The 23,498-nt window shown below is 38.0% G+C and overlaps 2 protein-coding genes across 3 annotated transcripts in view; both read left to right on the forward strand.

The window, feature by feature from the left end:
• Positions 1 to 1,824, forward strand: part of LOC309444301 (connector enhancer of kinase suppressor of ras 2-like) — a gene marked incomplete at its 5' end in the record, with an annotated part of 168,646 nt that extends 166,822 nt beyond the window's left edge. The window contains one exon of the mRNA XM_082061999.1: positions 192 to 1,824. Within this exon, the coding sequence (XP_081918125.1) occupies positions 192 to 407 (216 nt within the window). The 3' untranslated portion in view covers positions 408 to 1,824. The remainder of the gene's footprint in view (positions 1 to 191) is intronic.
• A 4,998-nt stretch (positions 1,825 to 6,822) lies between these two features.
• On the forward strand, positions 6,823 to 20,202 carry APOOL (apolipoprotein O like). 2 transcript variants are annotated; one of them, XM_082061716.1, is made up of 9 exons: positions 6,823 to 6,933; positions 8,774 to 8,878; positions 9,495 to 9,614; positions 11,129 to 11,183; positions 11,684 to 11,782; positions 12,458 to 12,549; positions 14,230 to 14,316; positions 15,178 to 15,325; positions 16,373 to 20,202. In XM_082061716.1, exons 1-9 carry the CDS (start codon positions 6,922 to 6,924, stop codon positions 16,468 to 16,470), a joined length of 816 nt encoding a protein of 271 aa, XP_081917842.1. In that variant the 5' UTR covers positions 6,823 to 6,921; the 3' UTR covers positions 16,471 to 20,202. The 2 variants fall into 2 exon arrangements, with proteins under 2 accessions (XP_081917842.1, XP_081917841.1); XM_082061715.1 differs by lacking the exon at positions 6,823 to 6,933 and adding an exon at positions 8,361 to 8,416.
• Positions 20,203 to 23,498: the final 3,296 nt, after the last annotated feature.

A 23,498-nucleotide genomic window follows, 5' to 3' on the forward strand; every position in this document is an offset into this window, starting at 1 on the left:
AAAGTACCAAGGACTGAGTTGCCAAACAGTTTAAGCCGTAATAGTTCTTGAATATGGGTAAAAGATTCCAGTGTCCGTAGTTGTTTCCTTAGCACTTTGCATGAAAATGAAAGAAGAAATAAAGTGCCGAAATACAAAATGTAGCATAAACTTCATTTTGACATGTACTGTGTCTTTCTGGAATTTGATAGGCGAAGGAAGGGGACCTCACAGTTATCAACAGCCTTCTGGATGATCCCAACTTAACGTCAAAGAAGTTTAATGATTGGAAAGTAAAGAACTATGAGTTTTTCCTGGACATTTGTGAGTACAGTGCTGCTGTGAAATCTCAAAATGGAGCCTCTGAACTTGCAACCTCAGCACCAATGCTGACACACACACACTCGTTCATTGAAACTCACGTCTGACGGGACTCGTATCCTGAAAAATTGCTGGGTTCCGTGAAAAATTGAATAAGACAAACACTGTAATATTTATTGATAAAGTACTCAGCAGTACTGTAAATAAGTTGGGTAAGAGAATAGTGCCGCAGGATGCCTACTACATTGCATGATAAGACAATATTATTCTTCATGAATTTTGTTTTGTTTGCTATTATCAACTGATGTCCGTATCAAGCTCTGCATTAGAAAGAAGCAGTGCAGAAGTGTGACTGAAAATAAATACCAGTATATTTAAAGTACTGTACTAAAACTAAGCTTATAGTATGAGCTCCTAAATCATTTTATATATTTAGATATATAGGAAGATGTATCTATGTATATAAAATGTAACACGGTAGTTGACATTTACTTTTTAAATGCCCTAAAGTTCACATTTTCACACATTTTTTTCTTGAGAAAAATATAAAATGAAAACAAAAATACATTGGCCACTCTTAGAGATGAACATTTATTTTTGCAACATTTCCAGGTAGTGACCATCTTTGCAAATAAAAGGACAGAGTTATCAAAATGTAAACTCGATCCCTATGGTGTGCCTTAAAATGTACACTGTACATCTAGCAAATAGATCCCAATCTGGCCCTATGGGCATACTGTACATGCCATTTAGGTACTGTGTTTGTAACATACTGTGCCTGCCTTTAAAATGAATGCATAGAAGCAAGTAGGTATGGCACAGAGGTTAAGATACGAGTAGAACAATGTTGGTTGTTCACTAATGCTGCAATTTAAACTGATTTTAGTATAATTTGAGGTATTTCATGGTGAAAGAAAAACTTCTGCGCTGAATATGGTACGTACTGCAGGTTTTCATAGTTTCTTCACTGTGAATTTAAGTCACACAGGACTGTGAGTCACAAAATTCAAAAAAGCTCTGATGCTTCAAGGATAAGAATTAAAGTTCAAAAAAAATCCTGAAGTAATCAATTAAATTCTCCAATAGACTGATATCTAGAGCTGAGTAAATTATTCAAAATTAGACGATGTCTGGCAATAATTTTTAACTGTTAGTAGTACATTAGCAAGTAGGTGAAGTTACTCAATACATCATTTGAAAACCAACCTGTATTGATTGGTTTGGGAAGAGACACAAGTCACATAGTGTATTTCACTTCCTTGCCTGGATGCGAATGATTTCTGAGAATCAGATTTTGGAGAAAATGCTTGTATTCTTGGGAAAAAAAAAATGCTCTGAATGCTACTGAACATAAATTTCAAACACCTGTTCACAATTTCCTTTGACTGTGCTTGCTTGCATATTTCTAGAAAGCAGAACAAAGGGGATGTGGATACACTTGAAGACAATTCACTTAAACAAAGACATTCACCGATCATTTTTTCAGAAGATAAGCCTAGTCATCTCTCATACATCAAGAACTGTAAAATTCATACAGTTCACTATAATAAATGGAAAAAAAAGGTTATTTCAATGGGGTCCTAGTATCCAGGAAGAGAGGTAATTATTCCCAAACCCAGAACTGGATGATGTTCTCCTGTTCAGCCTCCACAAAGCGGCTGTGGTGGGCTGGCCCACCACAACACACTCACTCCCCCTCCTCAACAGGAAAAGGGGAGAAAATATATTAAAATATTTATATGATTTAAAAATAGCTTTCAGAAAGAATTTCAAATGTCACTGTATTATAACTCAAGACAGAAATTGTCCTCCAGAATTGCCCTCCAAGCATATTCAATGAAGTCCCTGGTGAACAAAGAAATAAGATATTTCTCTTCTAAAATGCTACTTATAGATACAGAAGAAAATGACAAACATCATTAGGAAGATATAATTCTCAAAAATAACACAAATAGTAAGGAAAATAGACAATCTCAATTTTCATTTCTGAAAGTTAAAAAAATACATTTCTGAAATATGAGATAAAAAGTTGAGAGATCATACTTTTGCTCAGCTTATTTTTCAAATCTTGCAATGTCACGAATGCATATTCTCTGAAATTCTCAGAGTCATGACTCTGTATTCTGCTCTTGAGAGCAGATGTGTAAATGTGATTTACACTGAATAGTGAAGATAAATTATCCAAGAGATTCATATGGTGAACTGAGATACACTGGAAAATTTTCCTATAAGAAAGGAAGATGAACTGGGAGAAAAATTTGCAAGATTTGTCTAGCATTGCTTATGCCTTAGAGCAAGCAAAGTCTGATTGTTAAATTAAGCAATACAAATACTCTATTCTTCCAGAAACACCAGCTGGCATTTTAAAGTAATTTCACAAGACTTCTGTCATACTTCTTGCATGTCTACTCAACCCCGTACGACAGCCCTTCTCCCCCAACCACTAGTTTCTTCTTTCTGGATTGGGGTACTAATCGCACTGTACTGCACAGAATAATGTACCAAGTCACCATGGCACAATTATTTGGTATTTCATGACCTTTGAAATAGCTGGAATGCAAAGTGCAATACAGATATTGTATTCAAAAATCCATGAACCAAATCCTGCTCACATATTAAAATATGTCAAATTCTCCTAAACCAAAAGGTACCTAAACACACTGCACAACGCAGCTGAAAGTATTATGGTGGTTTTGATCAAATGCTTTTAAATGAGGAGAAAAAAGAGAAAAGATTGCTGTTGAATTCATCAAGGGAACTATACAGCACCAGTACAATAGTCTTATTAACTTACTAGACTTCCTGCCTGAATGTTTAGATAACACTTGGTTCTTAACATACAGAACTACACAAAGAGATTTTTGGGATGCGCTTTATTTATCCATATCACATTAACGAAGAGAACAAAGAAAATTCTTGTATCTCTTATCTTTTTCTCAAGCAACACAAATCAGACCTAAGACCATCACATACCATATTCCCCATATTCTTTCATCAGGTAGTCTTGTCCTCCAAAGTAATAAAAGCATTCTTTTTTTGCAAAAAAAATGGTGGTACTTATGACCACGGTGATATATCCAGGGGCTGTTTATATCCCGGTAAACCACGGCTGTTGGCCTCTTGGAGTGGGACAGCTCTGCCAGGCAGAGTTTTTTCTGGATATTTCTCCAAGGGTTTGGAAAAACTCTTCATGCAATTGGGGCCAAAGTGCTTCCAAAGAGGATTGCCTGAAACAATCCTTGGCCTTGCCAGAACGCTGGCCTAAGGCAAGGTCCAGCATAACTGATCAGCAGAACTTAAGCCCCATCTGCAACACCTGTCAGCTGACCCCAAAACTGTAATACAAAGGTGCCTATCACACAAATTTATTTACTGTTTAAACACTAATTCTGTTAGCATAAGCAAATCTTGTGTCTCTACAACGATCCTGACTCCCGTCTCCGGACTCAGTCCTAGAGAGATTCTGCTTAAGAGAGCACGGGCTTGTTGGTATTACTGGGCCTCAGCCCTGAAAATACTGGTTATAGTACAGCCGAGTTCCTGTAGTGTCACGTTAGAGAAATAAGTGGTAACTTGGTCTCATAAAGGACTTTTAATTTTTTCTTTAGTTTTCACAATATGGAAATTGTGAATTTCTAGTGAAGGCAGAAGGGCGCACGTTGTAACAAATGCCTTTTTGCTCAGAGGGTAGGTTTGTAGATTTTCCACATATCACATGCCTTAGACTGCTGATCTTAAAATCACCATCTTCTCTGTTGCCAAATTATGTTTATTTACCACTAGTACAAAAAATGGGTATTAACGGGAAAGACTGAAGAAACAATATTATCTGATTAATTTACATCCATTAGAAGAAGTTCTTTTTCTTCTCGAATGTTTCCCCCATTAAAGCTGAGGCTCAGAGGAGCTTTTTCAGACAGATGATTCCCCACTGTGTGGCTGAGGCTCTCAATGGGCGTTAACTGGGCATGTGTCTGCAAATCAAATGGAAATGGAAAATACATTATTATTTCAACTGACACTAGTAAATTGTATTTTCTTAGTTGATTTTTAAAATTATTTCCTTTACTCCTGTTACATGTAAGCATAATGTTGTACTTCTGATCAGATCCATTCGCGAATGTGTAGGCAGGTAACTCTCTATTCTTGGTATAACTAATAGATGAGGAAGCTTTTTTTTTAAGGCTTAGTTTCTGCGTTTTACAGTTTATACCATACTTCAGCATTCAGAAGGAGGATTACAAATAATATCATTTAAGCTTTTACCAGTTTTTGAGATAGCTGATATACTACTGGGACCTACTCTTAATAAAAGTACTAAAAAATTCAGACAGAAACTGCCTGTTGTTATCTTCAGGAAAAGAACCATATTCATTCTTAATGCAGGTCGGACAGCTTAATTCTATCAGACGCATACAAGTGTTATAAGTGACAATTAGGGACTTTGCTGTATGCATTAATGCCACTGTATGAGCAGTATTTGAAAGAAAGGAATGTTGTAAAAATTATAAAAAAGTTGACAAACTGTTGTTTGACCAGCTAGGCACTCCAGCTTCTGTCCTCACATTTCTAGAAAAGTGTTCATTCTCAGGCGTTGGTGAGGGTATCAATGCAGATCTTTCTACTAACTGTAAATGAATCTGTCCGAATGCTGCAGATTAAATAAGGATGCCATAATACACATATTAACTCTATTGCATCTTTTTCACTATCAACCATGAAACAAATATGTCTTAGCCAATCTTGTTCACTGGCCAAAATACCAGTAAGACCCTGTTACCAGTTAAGACTTCTGTTTTACTGAGAAACAAGGATTTCAGCTTAAAAATCTGAAAAGAAAACAGGTTAGGATATAAGAGAAATGCACTAGTATTAATAAACTTTTTACATTTGACACATACTGTATTACAAAGAAAATATCCTTGTAAGACCATTACTTGCTGGGCCATAGGTGACTTCTGTCTAGTTTACTAAAGTAGCTAATAAAACTTGTATAGAGAGCCTTTTTTAGATAATGCTTAATGTATGAAAATGTATGACACCCTTGTACTATGGCTTGCACTTTACTTGCATTAAACTGTGAAGTAGGCTGTAGTCATGTCTTTGTATATTCAGGGGTTGAAATACCAAAGCGCTAGAGTATCGTCCTGCTGGTGTTCAACCTGTACTGTCCATTAAATCAGAACATGCTGACACAACGTGTATTTTGAAAACCCCACTAACTTAAAATCTTTAGCAAATAACGCTGTGGGGTCTCCATGGTCTTTGTTTCTTTGTAAATATAAACATTCTTACTGTTTCGGTAGCAATAGGAGGTTATAAACCAAACTTTCCCTAGGACTGTTTTCAACAACAAAGAAATCTATAGCGCCTTGTATAAAAATCATGGAGACTCCATGACCTGTGGGCATTTTTTGTTTACAAGCAGTCTGTATATATGTATTAGAGGCAGAACTGTTATTTATCACAAAGTTATGTTGTGGTTGACTCTTTCTTAAATAAATACATGTTTTCTGTCATTATGAAAAATAAGTATTTTACAGCCATCTTGAAAAGTTTGGAGTGTCAAAGCTTCAAATATTAGTAACCTTCCACGTTTCAGCCTTGTTTATTCTAATCAGCTGTGAGATGAACTGAGAGGCAATGGCAAAAAAAAATGTCAGAGTTATATCACCGTTTCGGAGCGTTCTGCAGCTTTTCTATAATCCCCATTTCGCTCAAGCGCTTTAATGAGCAGATGCTCTACCGGTACCGTAGCAAAGCCCCTCGGTTCATTGATGCTACAGAGAGAGAAAATTAACTGCTCTAGATCAATACAGGTAAAACGAGGTTTCAACCCCTGGATAATACAGTATTTCTTCAGTTTCACAACAGTATTTTTAATTTTATACTTGTCTATGTTGAGAGATGACCCAATAGTTTCTATAGGCAGTGAACGTTAGGTTTCTTTTTCCCTTCTTTTCAGATGAGTTCTGTGTGAATTACTGTAACCGGCTGCGTTTTTTCTATCACAGATTAACTTGTTAACTTTTTGTGTGTCTACAACGAAAATTTATGAATGGAAAACTTCACTGTGTGTTGCTCACTGGGCATATACCTCATGGTACATTGCACAGACGTGTAAGTTGTAAGTTGCACTGCAACATTAAAAAAAGGAACATATTGCTCTTTTTTCAAAGATATTAACTTATTTAAGAGATATAGTCTGTACATTATTAAAAAAAAAAAAAAAGAACATTTATTCTTCCTAAATTCAAACAAAGCTTTTGTTTTGGGAAAAAAAATTGTAAACTTTAGTTGTAAATTTGGACTTCAATAAACGAATTATCTGCACTTAAATGTTGTGCCTTTCTGTGTGTGTGTGCTAGCGACTGTTAATTAGGGGAGATCAGGGAACGGCAGCGCTTGCCGCTCGCTCCCCTCAGGGGGCACCGCCGGGCGGAGCGGGGCGGAACGCGCCTGCCGGGCCTGCCCGGGTACTGAGGCCCCGGGCTCGGTTCCACCCGGCCGCCCCGGTTGGTGCCCGCCCCGCGGAGGGGCCGGCCAGTGCGGAGGGGCCGGTCAGTCCGTCGGGGACGCAGCGCCCGCCCCTTCCCGCTCGCCGTACGGGGCTGTCCCAAGATGGCGGCCAAGGTGAGTGCCGCCTGGCGGGGGGGAGGCCGCTGCTGCGGCGGCTCCCATGGCCGGGGCTCCCCTTTCCGCTCTGGGGGAGCCGGAGGGAGCCCCGTGGGGTCTCTTGCGGCTCTCCCGCCCCTCGGGAGCTCCGGGCAGCGCTGAAGCGGCTGCTCCGGTCGGGGGAGCCCTGCAGGCAGCGGGCGGGCCCGTGTGCTGAGCACCGCGCTGGGGGTGTTACCTCAGCCCTTCCCGGCGCTGAACAGCCGCCCTGCGCCAGCACGGGATGAGGGGATCAGGGTCTTTCCGGCCCGGGGGGCTGAGGTGGAGCAGGATAGGAAAGTAAGAGGTGTCGGTGTTGCTTTCTCCGTTGCAGAATTTGAGGTAGAACGAGCTGGTTAAGGAAAGCAATTAAATTGTACGGCAGCGAATAAGTATTTATCTTCTGGTTGTTCTCACAGCTTCTGAAACACCTTCCCTTCCTTACTCGGGAGATGAAATATCAAGATACTGGTTTGGTACCGGCATTGTGAAGTGTAGTAGCGTTACACCACTACTAAAAACAGGGATGTTAAAATCACACTGTTACAATCCAACAGGTTCAGGAGTATCTAAAATATCTTTAATTGTAGAGATAATGTAGTGCCTTTAAACAGGGAAAAATGTGCCTGTAAAGAGCCAGGCTTTCACTCAAATGTTTTGTCAGGTTTTCCAGTTTTTGTAGTCAAATTGATGAATATGCTGCTCTTCATGTTTACTTTTGCGAAGCATTTTAAATGTGTATATATCTGCAAAGAAAAAGGATTATGCAAGTGAGGACAGCCGAAAGGATGAAAAGGAAGCATTTTACCATAGTTTGTTATGACACAACCACCTGAAAGAAGAAACTGTATTTGTATTTGCTGTATGCCTGGATGGTCCTGATGTAGTGTAGTTTAGTACATAAATAGGAGTGATTCAGTGCCTTTGGTGAAGTGGTGAGACTTTGTGTTCTTTATTATTTACTATGGAAAATTAATAGAGTTTTATTCTCCTTTTCACTCTCTGCGCGTTACCATCTGGCAGACAAATTTACAAAACAAATCCATGGAGTACCAGTAAGTTGAAGTAGAAGGATGCTCCATTGCACTCACGTGTGGGTTTTTGTGGGGTTTTTTTTTGGTAGTCATCATTAGAGACTTAGAAATAAATACATACCCAAATTAAAACACTGGATTCAGCCTAGAAGCTTCTGACAACCGTCATGTCTCATATAGCTTCTGGGAAAAACAAAATACTTCTAAGTAGACATCAAACTCATGACCAAACCTATGTTTCTTTAATTCACTTGCAACCATACAGGATTCAAAAGGGTAAGCAGGTGGTTAATTCCAGTAATTGTTATGTATCTCTGTGTATTGTTGACATGCGATTATTCCAAACAGACAGGAGTTGAACCGTTCTCTGAATTGGAAAGATGACATTTCGTCTGATGTCATGGAGAATTCCTGTAAATAAAACTGAGGTGCTTTTTTTTCTGAAACAAGGGTCATTAATTGACTTGGAGTACCCACATTTTGAATCGATTGCGGCTTAATTTACCTTAAGGGATGATGGACGCATCACCATGGCTTTGGACACAAAATTCTTCCTGATATTTTAGGCACAACCGTTGTCAGTGATTTCTAGCTTTTTCTATACCATTGTAATTTGAGAAAATCTTTGTATAAGACAGAAGTTGTTTCTAAACCATATGGTATTTTAAAAGTGACTTGTTTAATCTCATATTTGATCAAGCACAGCAGAATAGTAAAATCCAGGCTTTACTGGAGTGAGATTTGTATTTCTGCATTAAGAGTCCCTTTTTCGTTGTCTGTCCCAGATGGCAAAGCTGGCAGCTGCTTCTTCTGCCCTGCCCCTTGCCTGTATCACTGTATATGCAGCTGCAGAAAAGGAATCAAAAGTTCAGCTGGTGAACCCACATCAGGTAAGAATCTTAGTGTTTGTCAGTCTTCAAAGTAATAGTAGAAGAATCTGCACAATACCATCTCTTTCCATTGAATTTTATCACCCAGTAAATAAAACACGTAGCTAAGTAACGTGCGATAATAAGAATTCCTTCCTAAATAACTGACCGCTGTAGCACAGATAAAACACAAAGTGTTACAGTAGCAAGTTAGTCAAGTTTTATCTAATTTTCGTTATTACGTTATTTCCATACTGAAGCCAGAAAAGGTAGAAAGTGTGTAATACTTACTGATAATGGTAGTCTTTTTCTATTGTACACATTCTAATAATACATTGCATCTTTTAACTATTCTTGCTCACGCTTTTTCCGAATAAAAAATATTTTTATCATACTCAGTAATTCTGCTTCTTAGAACCTATGCAATACTTTCGGTTTTCATTTCTAAAGAATTAATCTGTAGTCGCACTTATGTAAAGTAAGTTTGTCAATGTAACAGAGCAGAATTTGAGATAGGGGTTTTGTTTGCTGTGATGGGAACTCTAAGGATTTGTAGTCTTGAAACAAGCTGTTCAGTGTAAACACTAGCCAGTGTACAAAACACCCCCCTGCACTACAGTTATGCTTTTCTTTCCAGCTTCCTATTTATTGTCCACCACCTCTGAAATCGAAATACATTGAAGAACAGCCCGGTCACTTGCAGAAGCAGCTTTCTTCAGTAAGACAGACAACCGGCCGCTATATTGGTTGGTGCAAGGTAAGAAATATTAATAACTGCCTCCAGAGTTTCCTACAATTCCTGTCAGCGCTAAACCAAAACACTTAAAAAACCAGCATACTTCACTCTGGAGTATTATTGCAGTTCCTTATAATTTGAGACGCAAAACTTGAACCCTTCTTTCATTTTTCTTACTGTGCTTAGAATGGGGAACACGTGTGTTCTCCCTGTTTTCCAAATCAAAAAGGCAGCAAGATAATTAGGTCCCCTTCAGTGGATGGTAAACTGGATCTAGGCCAACACGCAATGTCAGGTTCAGAAGTACGTCTTGGTTCACTTTACAGCAGGAGTTACGTAGGTAAGTTGTTTCTAGCAGAACCTGATGGCATTGAGGAGTCTGAAATTCCAGGTACAGACCGTGGAGAGGCAGAGCTGCTTCTGAAGGGCAAGCTGAAAGACCCGATTTAGGTGCTTTAACTGAGTGTATCCAAAGTAACTGTTAAAGCAGACTATTGCTAATTAGTAATGAAAATACTTCACATCTCTGTTACGGAATATTGTAGGCATAGAAGAGAATGTCATACCTGTCACCATTCTCTCAACTGCTGGTAAATGACAACTTTGCCCTGGCTCTTGTTAGTATAAAAAATTTGATGCTTGTGTTTTTCTTTTACAAATGAAGTAGACCTTATGATTTGAAAAAGGCAAAGAAATCAAAATGTGTTCCTGTATTTTCTGTAAATTTCAGTTCTGTTGATCTGTGAAAATGTTGTCAGTGACTGTGTAACTGAAATAAATTAGTTAAAGTCTGTATCAAACCTTTCCATGCCCTTGATCATTGAGTGTTTCTGAGATTGGCTGGCAGTGACCTCTGGTGGTAAAATTCTGTGTTACTGCAAACAAATGATTTTGGTGAAATAACTCAAGATGACATTGTTTTTCATTAATCTCCTAAAGAATGTGTATTTACTCAATTTGTTTAGCAATATGAGGACAATGATACTAATTATAGGCTAGAAGAAGCTTATTTGCTGGATAAAGAAAACCTTGTAATTAAGTAAGCTGCGCAATTTGAAGGGAGTAATGCAAACTAGTTGAGCACAGATCTTAGACCAAATCAATATTGCTTATCTTCAGCAAAACTGAGCACCGTTTTTACAAACTAAAAGAAACAGCCAGTTTTACTGGGTAAGTCTCTCTAGGGAAGAAGAGATTGGATTTGATAATTGAGTTTTCCTAACTGTAGAGTTGTGGTCCAAATGTTTTGCTACCCTAGAGTTTTGTTCCTGAGATGTCAATTTTGAAAGTGATCTTACTATATTAAAGAGACTTTTTAAAATGAAATACGGAGGAAAGGCCTAAAAATATAAATATGTTAGTGAGAAGAGGGATAGATCTTAGCACAGCCAATGCAGAAAGTAGAAAGTCACAGATCTGACTTGGTTTAAGTTACATAATATTTCTTTGTCTCATTTTGCTAATCCATATGTATCAACTGAGTAGTTTTGTACTGAAAACATCTACTTTCTAACCTTTTACTTCTTTTTTTTTAGGATGCTTTTGTCTTTGTTAGAAATGGAATAATGGATACAATTCAGTTTGGAAAAGGTAGGCAAGTTGCATATTCCTGAGTTGAGCACATTCTGTTTTTTTTCTTCGCGACTTAGAAAGATGGTTGAGACAGCAAATTCTGGTTCCAGGAGAGAGCCGGAGGGAGGGTGGAAGGGGAATAGTATACTGGCAGATTACAAACGGTGCGTTGTCATATTTAATCTACATTAACTTACAGTAAACGTAAAACTATGCTTTTCCTTTATTAAGGACTGACACTTTACAAAACACAAAAAAAGTATCTAAGGAAAAAAATGGTTAATTTTGCTGTGTTTTGAGGACCATGATTGCTGTTCTGTCTAGCGCAGACTGCAGGGTGCGCACCTGGAAAATAAAGCATCTTCATTCATTAACAACAAATCCAGTCTTAGACTGTTTCTGGGCTTAGATATTCATAATTTTACTTCCATCTTTATTTCTTAAGTGGGAAATAAAATAAAAGTATTAATATTGAATTGCTATGCTTCTTTTTATGTCTTCTTTTTTTTAATTCTAAGACGCTTATGTTTACCTGAAGAATCCACCACCAGAATTTCTTCCCAAAGTTGGTGTAATTACAATATCAGGCTTAGCTGGCATTGTGCTGGCAAGAAAAGGTAGGGGTTTTTTGCTTATTTTCATTATTGCTGTGTTGGCTATGTAGCAGGTAGTAGTTTTAATGTTTAAAAGACTGCAGAAAAATAGGCAAAACTTATGTAACTAGTATTAAAAAACAATCCTTCCTGACAAATTGAAGTGACATTATTAGATACTTCTAGAAGCTGGCTAAGACCTAATAGACAGAGCAGGATTATATAGTCATTTTTATGGTGGAATCAACAGAAATTGAAAGTGGGACATTTGTTTTGAGTTTGTTCATTATGGGTTTTCAAAAACAATGCATTTATGAGAGGAAATTGAAGACAAATTAACAGGTAAGGTTACTGGATATAGTGAAAATTAGGGGAATTTAAAAGGAAGATGCTGAAGAATGTTGGCATTTGCTTAAGAGGTACAAGAGAAGGCACTTCGGAAAGCAATTTTTCACAATAGTGGGAAATCGAATTTGGGATTATTTCTGATTCAAGAAACAAGTGTTCAGAATATCAGTATCTCCTGCATACCTGACTGTACTAAACTATAATCACACTCTGTTCTCTGCTCCAGCTGTTACGGGGATAAGTTTGATGTAAACAATGGTTAGGGGTTAAACAATTGCATTTAATTCATACAGCTGCTTAGTTTTACTTTTCAATAGTGTCTAATTATTTGAAATATTTGGCTTTATACAGGCTCTAGATTCAAGAAAATTGCTTATCCATTGGGACTTACAACTTTAGGAATTTCTGTTTGTTACCCAGCTCAGTCAGTGGTTGTTGCTAAAGTAAGTTTACTTGCATTTTACTATTGAATTAACAGTTTATTTAGTCATAGCATTCCCATTTCACTTGATTTAAGTGTAATGGCTCTAGGAGTCAGAATTCACCTGCATCTTCATTAAAACATGTAATGCATCACAGGTGTTAATTGCTTAGCTATAAGTATGAATAGAATGACTGAATGTAAAAACGCAGTTGCATAGCCTCTCAAGTTTTAATCCTCATTTCTAAAATAAATGAAGATTTTTTTTTTATTTACTTCTATTTCAGCAGATAAAATAAAAGCCTTTCTGAACTTGATAGATAAGCGATTTGAGATACTGTACAGTTGCATCTCTTTTTAGAATTCCTTGTTTCCCAATTATGTCACCTTGCAGTTGTCTACCTCAGCAAAGTAAGTCCTGGCTGTTTATCTTGAAAAGCAGATCTATACTTAGTATTTTGTATGCAAGAACTGTTTGCACACAGTAATTTTCTACACAAAAAATGAATTGAAAAACAGGATATAAAGTTTATCCATCTCTTCCTTCTCTATAGTTTTACGGTGTTTCCCTATTTAGAAAAGCACATACTGCTTCCTAAGAGTTCTTCATAGTTCCTTGATGAACTTTGTATTTATTGTTTCAAAACTGCACTTTTATGTGAAATTAGTGAGATAGGAAAATTTAGGGGTTTTAGGCATGTTTGGTTCTGGGACTTTCTGTCTTTTAGTGAAATTATCTGACAGAAAGATTTATGGAACATTATCCTGAAATCTGATTAGAAAAAAAAAAAAAACTGTACTATTGAATCTCTAACTTTCCATCATGATGAATCGGTTGTTATTGTTACTAATTTTAGTGGGATGTTTTTCTTTGGGATTTTTGTTCTTCCAGAGTACTTCAGAAGATATCTCAAAGACCTGTACTGTGGTTAAAATATTGGGGTGATCTCTATCACTGAACTAATCTGTTGTTTTTGTCTTACATGCGCATCAATGAGGTTATGGTTCCTCCAGAGCCAGCGCGACTTCTTAGCTCATTTATCATAAGACGTAATGTCAGGGTTGAGAGATGGAAAGGAACGCTATGCCATCCCTTACGACCTGTCTCAGGCAGCTAAATTCTTGGTTTTAATCCGCTTACATTATGTTTCACCTTTTGCACAGTTGTTTGTAGTTGCAGCTGTGAAGTGTTCTGTTTCTACAGAGCATTTGTAAATGGACTCCATAGTTATTGCCATGTTATAAAGTTACTTTTTGAAAATAGAAGGATTTGGCAGTTGGGAAAGCAAAGCACTGCTCGCTGACATGGGCCAGGGCATCTCTCAGGGCTTTTTCCTTTTGTGTTACTGTCTGATCATTTCCAAGAGACTCAGACAAATTTGGAACCTTTAAAGCTGCTGTTCCAGTCTATGGTGCAAATATTGCCAAAACACTGTTTGCTGATCAGGCTTTGGTTTCATTTTGAGTAGGTAGATGTAGCATGTGGATGCTACCTGTGGATTTCTCATACCAATTTAAACATTATTTAGGATTTGCTTGATGTAATAGAAATATGTGCTAGATCTTGAAAAGCAGATGATTAAAATGTCTTAGTATGGGGTCAAGCATGTCCTCATGCAAAGAACATGCTTTTCATTTGAAGGGTCCATGTATCTTAGTACTTTTAAAGCTGTTGTTTAATTATGTTTTTCTAAAAAAACAGGTAACGGGGAAAAAGTTATTTTCTGCAAGCCATCAAACCTTTGAAGCTGTGCGATCACTATGGGCAAAAAAGGAAGATGTCACCAAGGTAGGCTTCCTGAAGTAATGACTAACTCAGAAATTCAAAGGGAGATAAAAGTAAATGAGAAGGTCAAGTACTATTCTGGTGGTACTGTTTAAGATTACTGATTGCATTAAATGAGGCACAAAAAACTCTCTGATATTTTGTAAATTCAGTGTTTAATGTCACATTTGTAATATCTTTCAGACACCAATTTTTTTTTCCCTTTTAAAAGAAAATGAAAGTTTCTCAGTTATATTAACATTTAGAAGTCTATGGTCGTTTGTACGCAGTCCTTACCTTGTATTTCCACTGAGGAGTACAAATCGCATTCTGAATTTTGAAAATGAGATTCAGATAAATGTAATAAAAATGAAAGCGAAACAAGAATTGTGGTAAAGACAGCTTCTATTATATTTTTTCCCGGAGTGAAGCCTGTTCCCAAACCAGTATATTATTTTTGATTACTAAGATGTTACCGTGATTTATCTTTCCGTCTTCTGTTAACTAAGAGTGGCAAGTGTTCTGTGAATACTAAATGCTGTTTCAGTCTTGTGCAAGACTGTAGGTTCCTCATCTGTAAATGAACAGAGACTTCCTTGTGAAGGGTCTCAGGTAAAAGCACAGTGTCAGACTGAAGCAAGCTTCCTTCCACGTGTTTTTGAAGTTACTGTATCTGAACTGTGGGGTTCTTTTATGTTTTTTTTTTCCAGCCGTGTCCCTTGCATGCAGCTGACTTCAACATTGCCAGTTGAATATCCTTGTATGATGTCATACCTGAAATTAATTTAATGAAAGATAAGCTTTCAGGCTTGAAATCTTTATTTTGCAATAATGTTTTGAGCATATAGCCATGTGCACTTTTTTAAATTAATGTTTGGTTCACAGGAGTCAAAATCAGTTGCCGGAGAAGATAAGAAAAACAAAGACGTTTCTAGTACAAAACCTGAGTCTGCTATTGAGTCAAGATCATTCAACAGAACAGAATTTTCTCCAGTAGAGTCTTGGAGTAATAAAGATCCAGTGCCTTCATCAGGTGAAGTAAAAATTTCAAGTGTTATCTCAGGGTAACACACAAATCCAATGCAAATTCTGATTTACTTGACTTAATTTTGTAGTTACCCTTGCTTTAACATGGAGCAGACTGTCACAGCACAAACTGTCAATATACACCTCAGAGCCTCAGGGAGGTGATAATTTTATCACTGTGGACCCTGTCACAGTATCAGAATTCTTATATATTTATTGTTCATTCTCAATAATGTTTTCTTTCATTCCGGATGGTGTGGACTGCATATTGTTACCAATGAGATGCGATCATCAAGTATTTCTGTTAAATACCTACTTTAAATTATCTGTCTGTTATCAGAATACCAGAAGTACAATTTAAAGGATTACTGCTGGATTTTTGTGAAAACAGCTGATTTGAATTACAGTTCATTTCGCTGTATGGGTTCTTTATCTTCAGATATTGCTGAAAGAGGAATGCGTAATTTTATTTTGCTAGGTTTTCTGCAGTGGTGTTCTTTGTGCATCTAAAGTGCTTGAGATAATCGACTAGATCATGTAACAGCATACATAACATACAAATACTTTGATAGGCCAATTGCTAAGATAAATAGTGGAATTACCTGTTAAAGGATAACTGAATTTGTTTTTCAATATTGTTATATTTTGTAGGGAAAAATTCTGAATTTTACTCAGAACACATTTGGACAGGGTTTCAATATTTTTTTTTTCTTTCACTGTAATATACCGTTGCACCTGTATTTTTCCTGATTTGATTCATGGAATGCTTTAATCTGTTTTTATTATACATTCGCTTCAGGCCACATATCTTTAATGCTTCTATGCGTTAGAGAGTAGGAGGAAGACCTGCTCTCCATCCACTGCTCTATGCTAATAATTACAACATGCCTTCATCATCCTGGATCACTTACATAGTTTTAATGAGAATATATGTATTTTGATCATTTGTGTTTGGTAATACAATAATAATCAAAATGTGTTAATAAGCTTTTTTTCCCCACAGCTCAAATATATATATGTTTTTTCAATTACATCTCTTTAATATCTCTAACAGGAAGAGTGAAGACACCAAAGTTTAAGCCTGATCCAAAGCTTATGGACCATGGTCAGTCCAGCCCAGAAGATGTGGACATGTACAGTACTAGAAGTTAAGACAAATCTGCGTACAAGTCTTTGCAAAGTGTTACAGATAAGGGAGAGGGAAGAAGGGAAGGAGTAATCCTTACAATACATACTCTGGGCAGTATAATTTAATCAGGTATTTTCTTATATCCCAATTTGTAGTATTGAACATCATAATTCTGTTTAGTGAATAGTTTGTTTCTCATTACTTTTAAACAGTGAGGATTCACTCATTGTTGGTGTCATTAGTGAGACACTGAGAAAATGAAATTTGTCAATGTCTTCTCACAATGAGGTTTCTCTGTGCCAAGCTTGTTAATGTCACTTCGAAAGGATATTTGAAAATGTAAACATAGCTCCATAGGGCTCAGATGTTCATGGATCTAAAAGAAGAATGTGATGGGTGGGGTTTGCAGAGCCTTCTTTGTCTTTTTTCTTTCAGCTCTGGACTGAAGTGTAACATCTTGTTAGTCTGAGTACCCTTAAAAGTTGGTTGTTATATGTTACAAATAACATTATCTTTAACACTTGTATAAACAAGTCACCTTTTTTTTCATTGCAAAGTCATTTGGTGTTGTTTGCCTCTTTCACAAAGGTGAATGGAAACAACTTCTTGTCCTGCATGCTTCTTGTGAATTTAAATTTCATTTAAGTTGGGAAAAACACACAATCAATCTCCAAAACATCCTTTATAGTCTGTGCATTAGTTTTCACATACTTCTACTACTTTGAGGAATTGTATGCAAATTGCTTAATCCAGGAAACGGATACTGCTTCACTTTATATAGAATGCATTAGCAGTGTTGAGGAAGTTGGAAACCTCCCGTAGTTTTGAGGTTTAAAGTGCTGACAAATATTAAAAATGCAGAAGTGATAGGCAGCCAACTTTTTTTCCCAGAAGTTTGTATGCAATACCCATTGATCTTGGTAGGATTTCTGTGAAATTCTGTCTCTTTCCATATGAACGACATGAGAAATTCATTCAGTTTTGTAGGATGAAACTTTCAAACACTGTTTTTATCATTGTGTATTTCTCTCCACTTCTGTTCATTCTCCGTTTCTCTTCAAAAAACACCCTTGTAAGGGTTGGAATAGATCTGGTAGTCTTCCTTGAACACACTGCAACTCGTTATCAGTATACGATGATAATCACCCTGCTGCTCAGAGGTAAATTCCGTCTGTGTTTACTATGGCACTTCCCTAGTACATAAACTGCAGAAGGACACTGTGCTGGTAGTTTGTCCTTCGATCTGTTGAATTCTATTATCTTTCAATTAATGGAAACATGTGCTTTGTTGTGAAGTTGGGGGTGGGGGGAACAAGAACAAACTGTGCAAATAGATAGTTTGGTTGGCACTTAAACCTGAAAAGAAATGCTGCTTCATGTGGATGTGTTCTCAGCACTGGGATGCGAAGGGATATTTCCTCCTGTTCTGCATAAGAAGAGGTTTCACAACCTGGTTCCACCTTCTAAGGCCACTAACACAAAGCAGGTGCCTCTGCCTTGTGGGCAAAGAGTATTCCTGGTGTCACAGTGGGACTAGCAGAAGCTGTGAGGAGGTTCTGCACAATGGCATAAATCGTGAATGAGCAAAGAGTAAGTAAGGCTTTTATGACGAGTCAGGAATAGTGAAGTATTGACATTTTGGAGTCCAAATTTCAGGCAAAGTGGTGGGCTTTGTTATACAGAGTCCAACAGAAGGTGAAGTCAGTAAACGTGAATTTTAAAGAAGAATTCTATTAGTTAAACTTGCTTGGGACAGATGACTTAGAATTTAATGTGTTTTGTTTCTGTAATCATCTCTTAAGGCCCAGGAAACTGTCAGAATTCAGGCAGCGATATTAACTTAATCTTCACAGAGCTCCTGGACAAGACACGTTTAGTGTTCCATCACAGAGAGAGGAGTAGAAAAATTAGATGGCTGGGCTTCATATACCATTTCCAGGGAAGCAGAAGAAGACATAAGGCAGGAAGTGAAAATGATGAATAAATGATCATTTTCAAACGCAAGAGTGAACGGCAGAAATTGTATTATCTGTCTCCCTTTGATCAGATTCTGGGTAAAAAACCTGAAAGAAAAAACATCTGCTCTACTCCTAAATTCTATTTAAGTTCTAATTCATGTCCTTAGAATGATAAACTACCACAACAAATCAACAAGAAAGGTAAGATGATGCGGGTTTGCATGGATGTTGTAGGGGTTTACTCTGGTGTCATTTTTAGGTGCATAGTGTGAAACAATGCACAGGAATTAGTCTGGGAGCAGGGCGAGAAGCTGCCTTGGACACTTGTGAGGGAACAAGAGCTGGTCTGGTCCGGTCCTTTCCATACATTAAGGGCATTACCACTCAAATCTCGTGCGACATATGAAAGTGTCTGGTCTGCAGAAAGTACACTGGACACCTCGGTGGTTAGACAATCAATTAGATGTTTCATACAAGCAGTTTGTGTTACAAGCCCTGATTTTACAGGAAGTTCATGCTGTAACTGGATATGATACACAAAACTGCCCTTTCTCATTCTTTTCTACAGGATAAGGTAATGTTTTGTTTGTTTCTCTATCAGCAGTTTTTGTTTAATATGCCTACACAGTTGAAAAGCTGGGACTAGTATTAGAGACTTGGGTTTTGGCACTGAAACAGATATAGCTAAATATCAACTGTTGCCCTGTCTGCAGCCAAAGAAAACCGGGCAAAAGAAGTATGAAAAGTTTTGTATCCTGTCTAGGTGTGTTCTCTGGTTTCAGAAAGACAATAGTCAATCTCTGAGTAGATATTTCTCTGTCCTAGATCATAGATGTATTAGTAGGGGGAAAGAATTTTTTAGTAAAACCTGGAATATGATCTGTTATAATAGTTCTTTGCTGGTATAAACTTCTGTGCGAGTCAGCCATGTGAGACACATGATGAGAGAAATTTCTAAAGGTGCCAAAAAAGATGCAGGTTATTATAGAGAAGTTTGGGGTGAATTTGCTGAAATGAAGGCAGCGCAAATCACATTACTCATCTGCTCTTGCGCAAGTATTGGAATGGTGACTGTGAATCTTTATTACTCCACTGCCATTTTGTGAAATGTTTCTTTGTCAGGGCTAACGAGGTGCCTGCCCTCTGCAGTTCACACACCTAAACCTCCATGTTTCATGCAATACTCTGCAGACGGCTTGTTCCAGACCACTCCAAGGAACTGCAGCCACATCTGTGTTCATAATTTATCATAAAGGTGCTATGCAACGGCTTTAAAAAAGCAAATCCAAACCTACTTTATGCCCTGCTTGTGAGTCCTCACTTTAATTATATGTGCCTGACTTGATCTCTTTAAGATTTCAGATCCAGTGTGCTAGCCTGTTAAGCAATGGAGAATTAACATAAATACATGGGAAAAGCTGCATTGAAAGACATAGATTTATTATTTTATAGTGAAATACTTTGAAATGCCTCTCAAATGTATCATTAATAGTCACTAAAAGTTTCTTTCATAATGCAGTAATACAGTAACATAATAAAAGAATGTATACTGTAGTTTTTATATATTTGTGAAAAATCCAATGTCTTAAAGAAATGGGTCACATGATATTTTGTAATATATAAATAGTTTTAATGCATGTTTTTTATTTATGTTCGATTGTATTAATATATAGAAATTTGGAACTTGTTGATTTTTTTATTATTATTATTTACATAAACCTGATTGTGATACTTTATTTTGTCATATTATTGTGAAGCACCTGAAAATAAAGGGTGATAAGATACTTTTTAAAAATTAACTTTTGTATGTTGTCTCATCTGTAGGGCAAATGGTCAATTCCTTTACTCTAAAGTAGATTGAAGAAGTTAATTGGCAAACATGACTAAGTCACACCTGTTTCACTAATGGGGAAAAAACTTCACCCCCGAAGTACTGAAAAGTGCATTCCTGGAAGAAATCAACAAAGTAACATCCAGGACATGTTAATGCTCAGCATTCAGTTGTTTATGTGTCTTAAATGTTGACAAGCGCTTCCATTTTCTTTTCTTGGTAATTTCTTCTGAAGATTGCTGTAGCTCTGAACTTGGAATAAAGGCGGCTTTTATCCACACTGGAGGAATGACATATATTGTTAAAAGAACGAGGCAGATAGCAAATATATTTCCCTCAGTATGGCTCCATGATAATCTTCCAGGTAAAGTAATTTGCCAATCCAAGAGTCATAAATAATTTAATACGTGGTGTAACTCACAGCGTAACGCCTTAAAAGAAGAAAAATTGTGCGAGTAAGTACTGTGGCTGTTTTAATGGCAGATTATCATTGTGATGCTTGAATAACTTAGGAAACCTTGTGAGGATTTTTTTAATGCATCTGTATAGTTACCTTGCGGTGAAAGTTTGCAGTGTTTCTGAATTGCATTCATAAACAGAAAATGTATTTTAAATATAAAAAGAAAGTGGGCTCTTACAAAGTCTGTGCTTTTTTAAAAGTAGCATTGTGTGTAGTTTTTATTTTAAATTGCAGGATTCTAAGAGGCAAAGCTCAGATAAGTGCTGATGGTGAGCTGCAGTCAAGAAAGACCGTAATTGAAAACATCCTGGAAGTTATCACATTATTTATATTACAATGGTATTGATGGGCTCTTCTTTTAGACCTGAGCAACAGTTACAAACCAAACTGAAATGCTAAGGAGAAGGAAATCTGAAAGTTGGAAAATCCTGGTTTTACACTTAATTTTTTTTATTTAAAGAAACTTCTTTATTTTTTAAAGTCTCGTGGGCAAATCTATTTTGTGTTGTAAAAAAATGAGAGTATCAGTACATACTAGTAAGGTGGAGAAGAGAAAGGAGAGGGAAATGGAAGTTCCCTCAGTGCCTCGAAAGCAGTGAAAGGAAGGTGCATTTGCGGGTTCTGAGTGGGAACATCATTAATCCAGGTCGTAAAATCGTAGAAGGTGCAATAAGTTCTGTGCTCTTTCGTTGATGGGCTGTAGGATGTTGTTTTTACTAAAACAACTGAAGGAAATTCCTTGCTGGGATCAGGTTAAAGGTCTAAACTGAGGCTATCAAGGGTGTAAGTGTTGGTAACATTTTAGGCTTTATTTGTAGCAGTCCTAACATCAATGTTTCTAGTATCTCTGGTAAAGCAGTCTGCTGGCAGCGCTGAGAGTCTGGCTTATTGTCTGCTGTAAAATGAAGTACTGTTGGGTTTTCAGCCAAAGCAGAATTATTTCAGGGATTTGCCAGGCATTGATTTTTACAGATCGTTATTTATCCTTTGAAAGGTAAAGGTTAAAGTTTACCTTTTGCTGTTAATATAAGTGCATTTGGCATGTTTTCATAAGCACTCAGCTCCTGCCAAATGAAGAAGTCCATCTCAGGTTAACAGGACATGTTGGATCAGATTGTCGTGGGCAGCGAGGAGGAAGGAGGTTTCCATCTTTTGTTGAGATAGAGGCTGCTCATAGCATCGTTTCTCTAGCTAATAATGCAGTGGTCATGAGTTTGCTAATCCACCAGTTCATGGTGTAAAACCCCTCTTAAAAGAGCAAAACAATAACAGCACCGCTGCTCTGACACTGCTTTCTTCCTCTCAGCTGCTGGGTGGGCGCAGTGGATCTGCTCCGAGAGCTCTGCTACTTCTTTTTGGGTTTATTCTAAATGTGAAAAGTTATGCAAAATTCTACTCAGCTGTGTTGGCTGGTTTAGGTTTTTCTGAGTACCATAGTAGTGCTTGACCTTGCAATGCACAGTCCGGGTCTTGATTTTCTCTCTCCACGTCTCCAGTGGTGTCTTGCCGTTGCTTGTCTGCTTGTACACCACAGGTCAAGATTTCAGGTTCATCTCCATAAATCACAGACTTCAGCGGCTTTGCACCAGAATCTGGGTCAGCTGGTGGCTCACTGTGTGGATGATGAGTACAGCATTCAGTCCGAGTCCCGCACAGGAGAGAAACAGCAAAGAATGACAGGCTTGAGTGCCAACCATGGTGCCTTTTGCTGTCTAATTATGGCTGCTGATGAGGAGGTAATTTTTAGGCAGCTGTATGCCTGTGAAATGCTGTAAGCGCTTGACTTCTGCCGTGTAATTTACAGCTCAGTTCACACAGTAAAAGGGATGGAGGAGAGCTGACATTAACGCAAAACAAATCCTATTGTAGACCAAAATAAGGAACAATCCCAATGCAAAACACACAAAAAGGTTTTCTTAGAGGGTTTGAATCTCAAATGGGTTTCATGATTTTTAGCCTTTGCCAGCAACCCAGAGGTGACACCTAGTGGAATTCAGATACAATCACACTTAAATGATGTGATAGAAATCATAATAATACAAGCTGTACAATTTACTGGCTAACTGGAAGATGGGCATGAAATCTCAGTAATTTAACCAGGTAAACCTTCATTTCTTAAATAATTTCAGAATTTTGAAGGTACAAGTCAGTGGAAATGAAGATCTACTACCGTCAGCAAAGTACGTCATATGAAACTTGAATTTCTGATGGAATTGCATTAAACAAATATTTGCTTTGTTTTAATTTACAGCCAACTGCACTGGAGTTGAAGACTTCATGGCCTGCCAGTGTAACACAGACAACTGATATTTCTTGTCAATGTAAAAACGAAAAGCATTTTGCATGTAGGTTCTGAGACTGGTTAGTGGGTTCCTAGAAGGGCCCCAGGCTTGACCCCAGCATCACGCCAGGGGGGTATTTGCCTGACCTCGGGCTCATGCTGGCTCTATCTCTGCCCACGAAGGACAAGGGCAGAGGCTGGAGCCTTGGGGGGAGGACGTTATGGCCATGCTGCTTGGGTCGTGTTCCCTCACCCCGCACTGTCCTGGGGACCCCGGGAGGACGCCGCAGCCGGTCGAGTGGCTGTAGACTTTGTGCCGGCTTGTGTGTGCTCTTTGGGAGGAGCTGCCTTCCCAGACAGGGCTGCGGGGGAGCAGCCGGGGCAGGACGCCCAGCTCCGGGTACCCAGCTGGGTTGTGCCCAGCCCTGCCGGGGGGAGAGCAGCCCGCGGGGCTGCGGCCACAGCTCTGGAGGTGCGGAACCGTCCCCACGGTGCCGGGAGCTCCGGACACGGGGCGGGCA

The sequence above is a fragment of the Streptopelia decaocto genome, assembly GCF_964273445.1.
Source record: "Streptopelia decaocto genome assembly, chromosome: 10".
NCBI lineage: Eukaryota > Metazoa > Chordata > Aves > Columbiformes > Columbidae > Streptopelia > Streptopelia decaocto.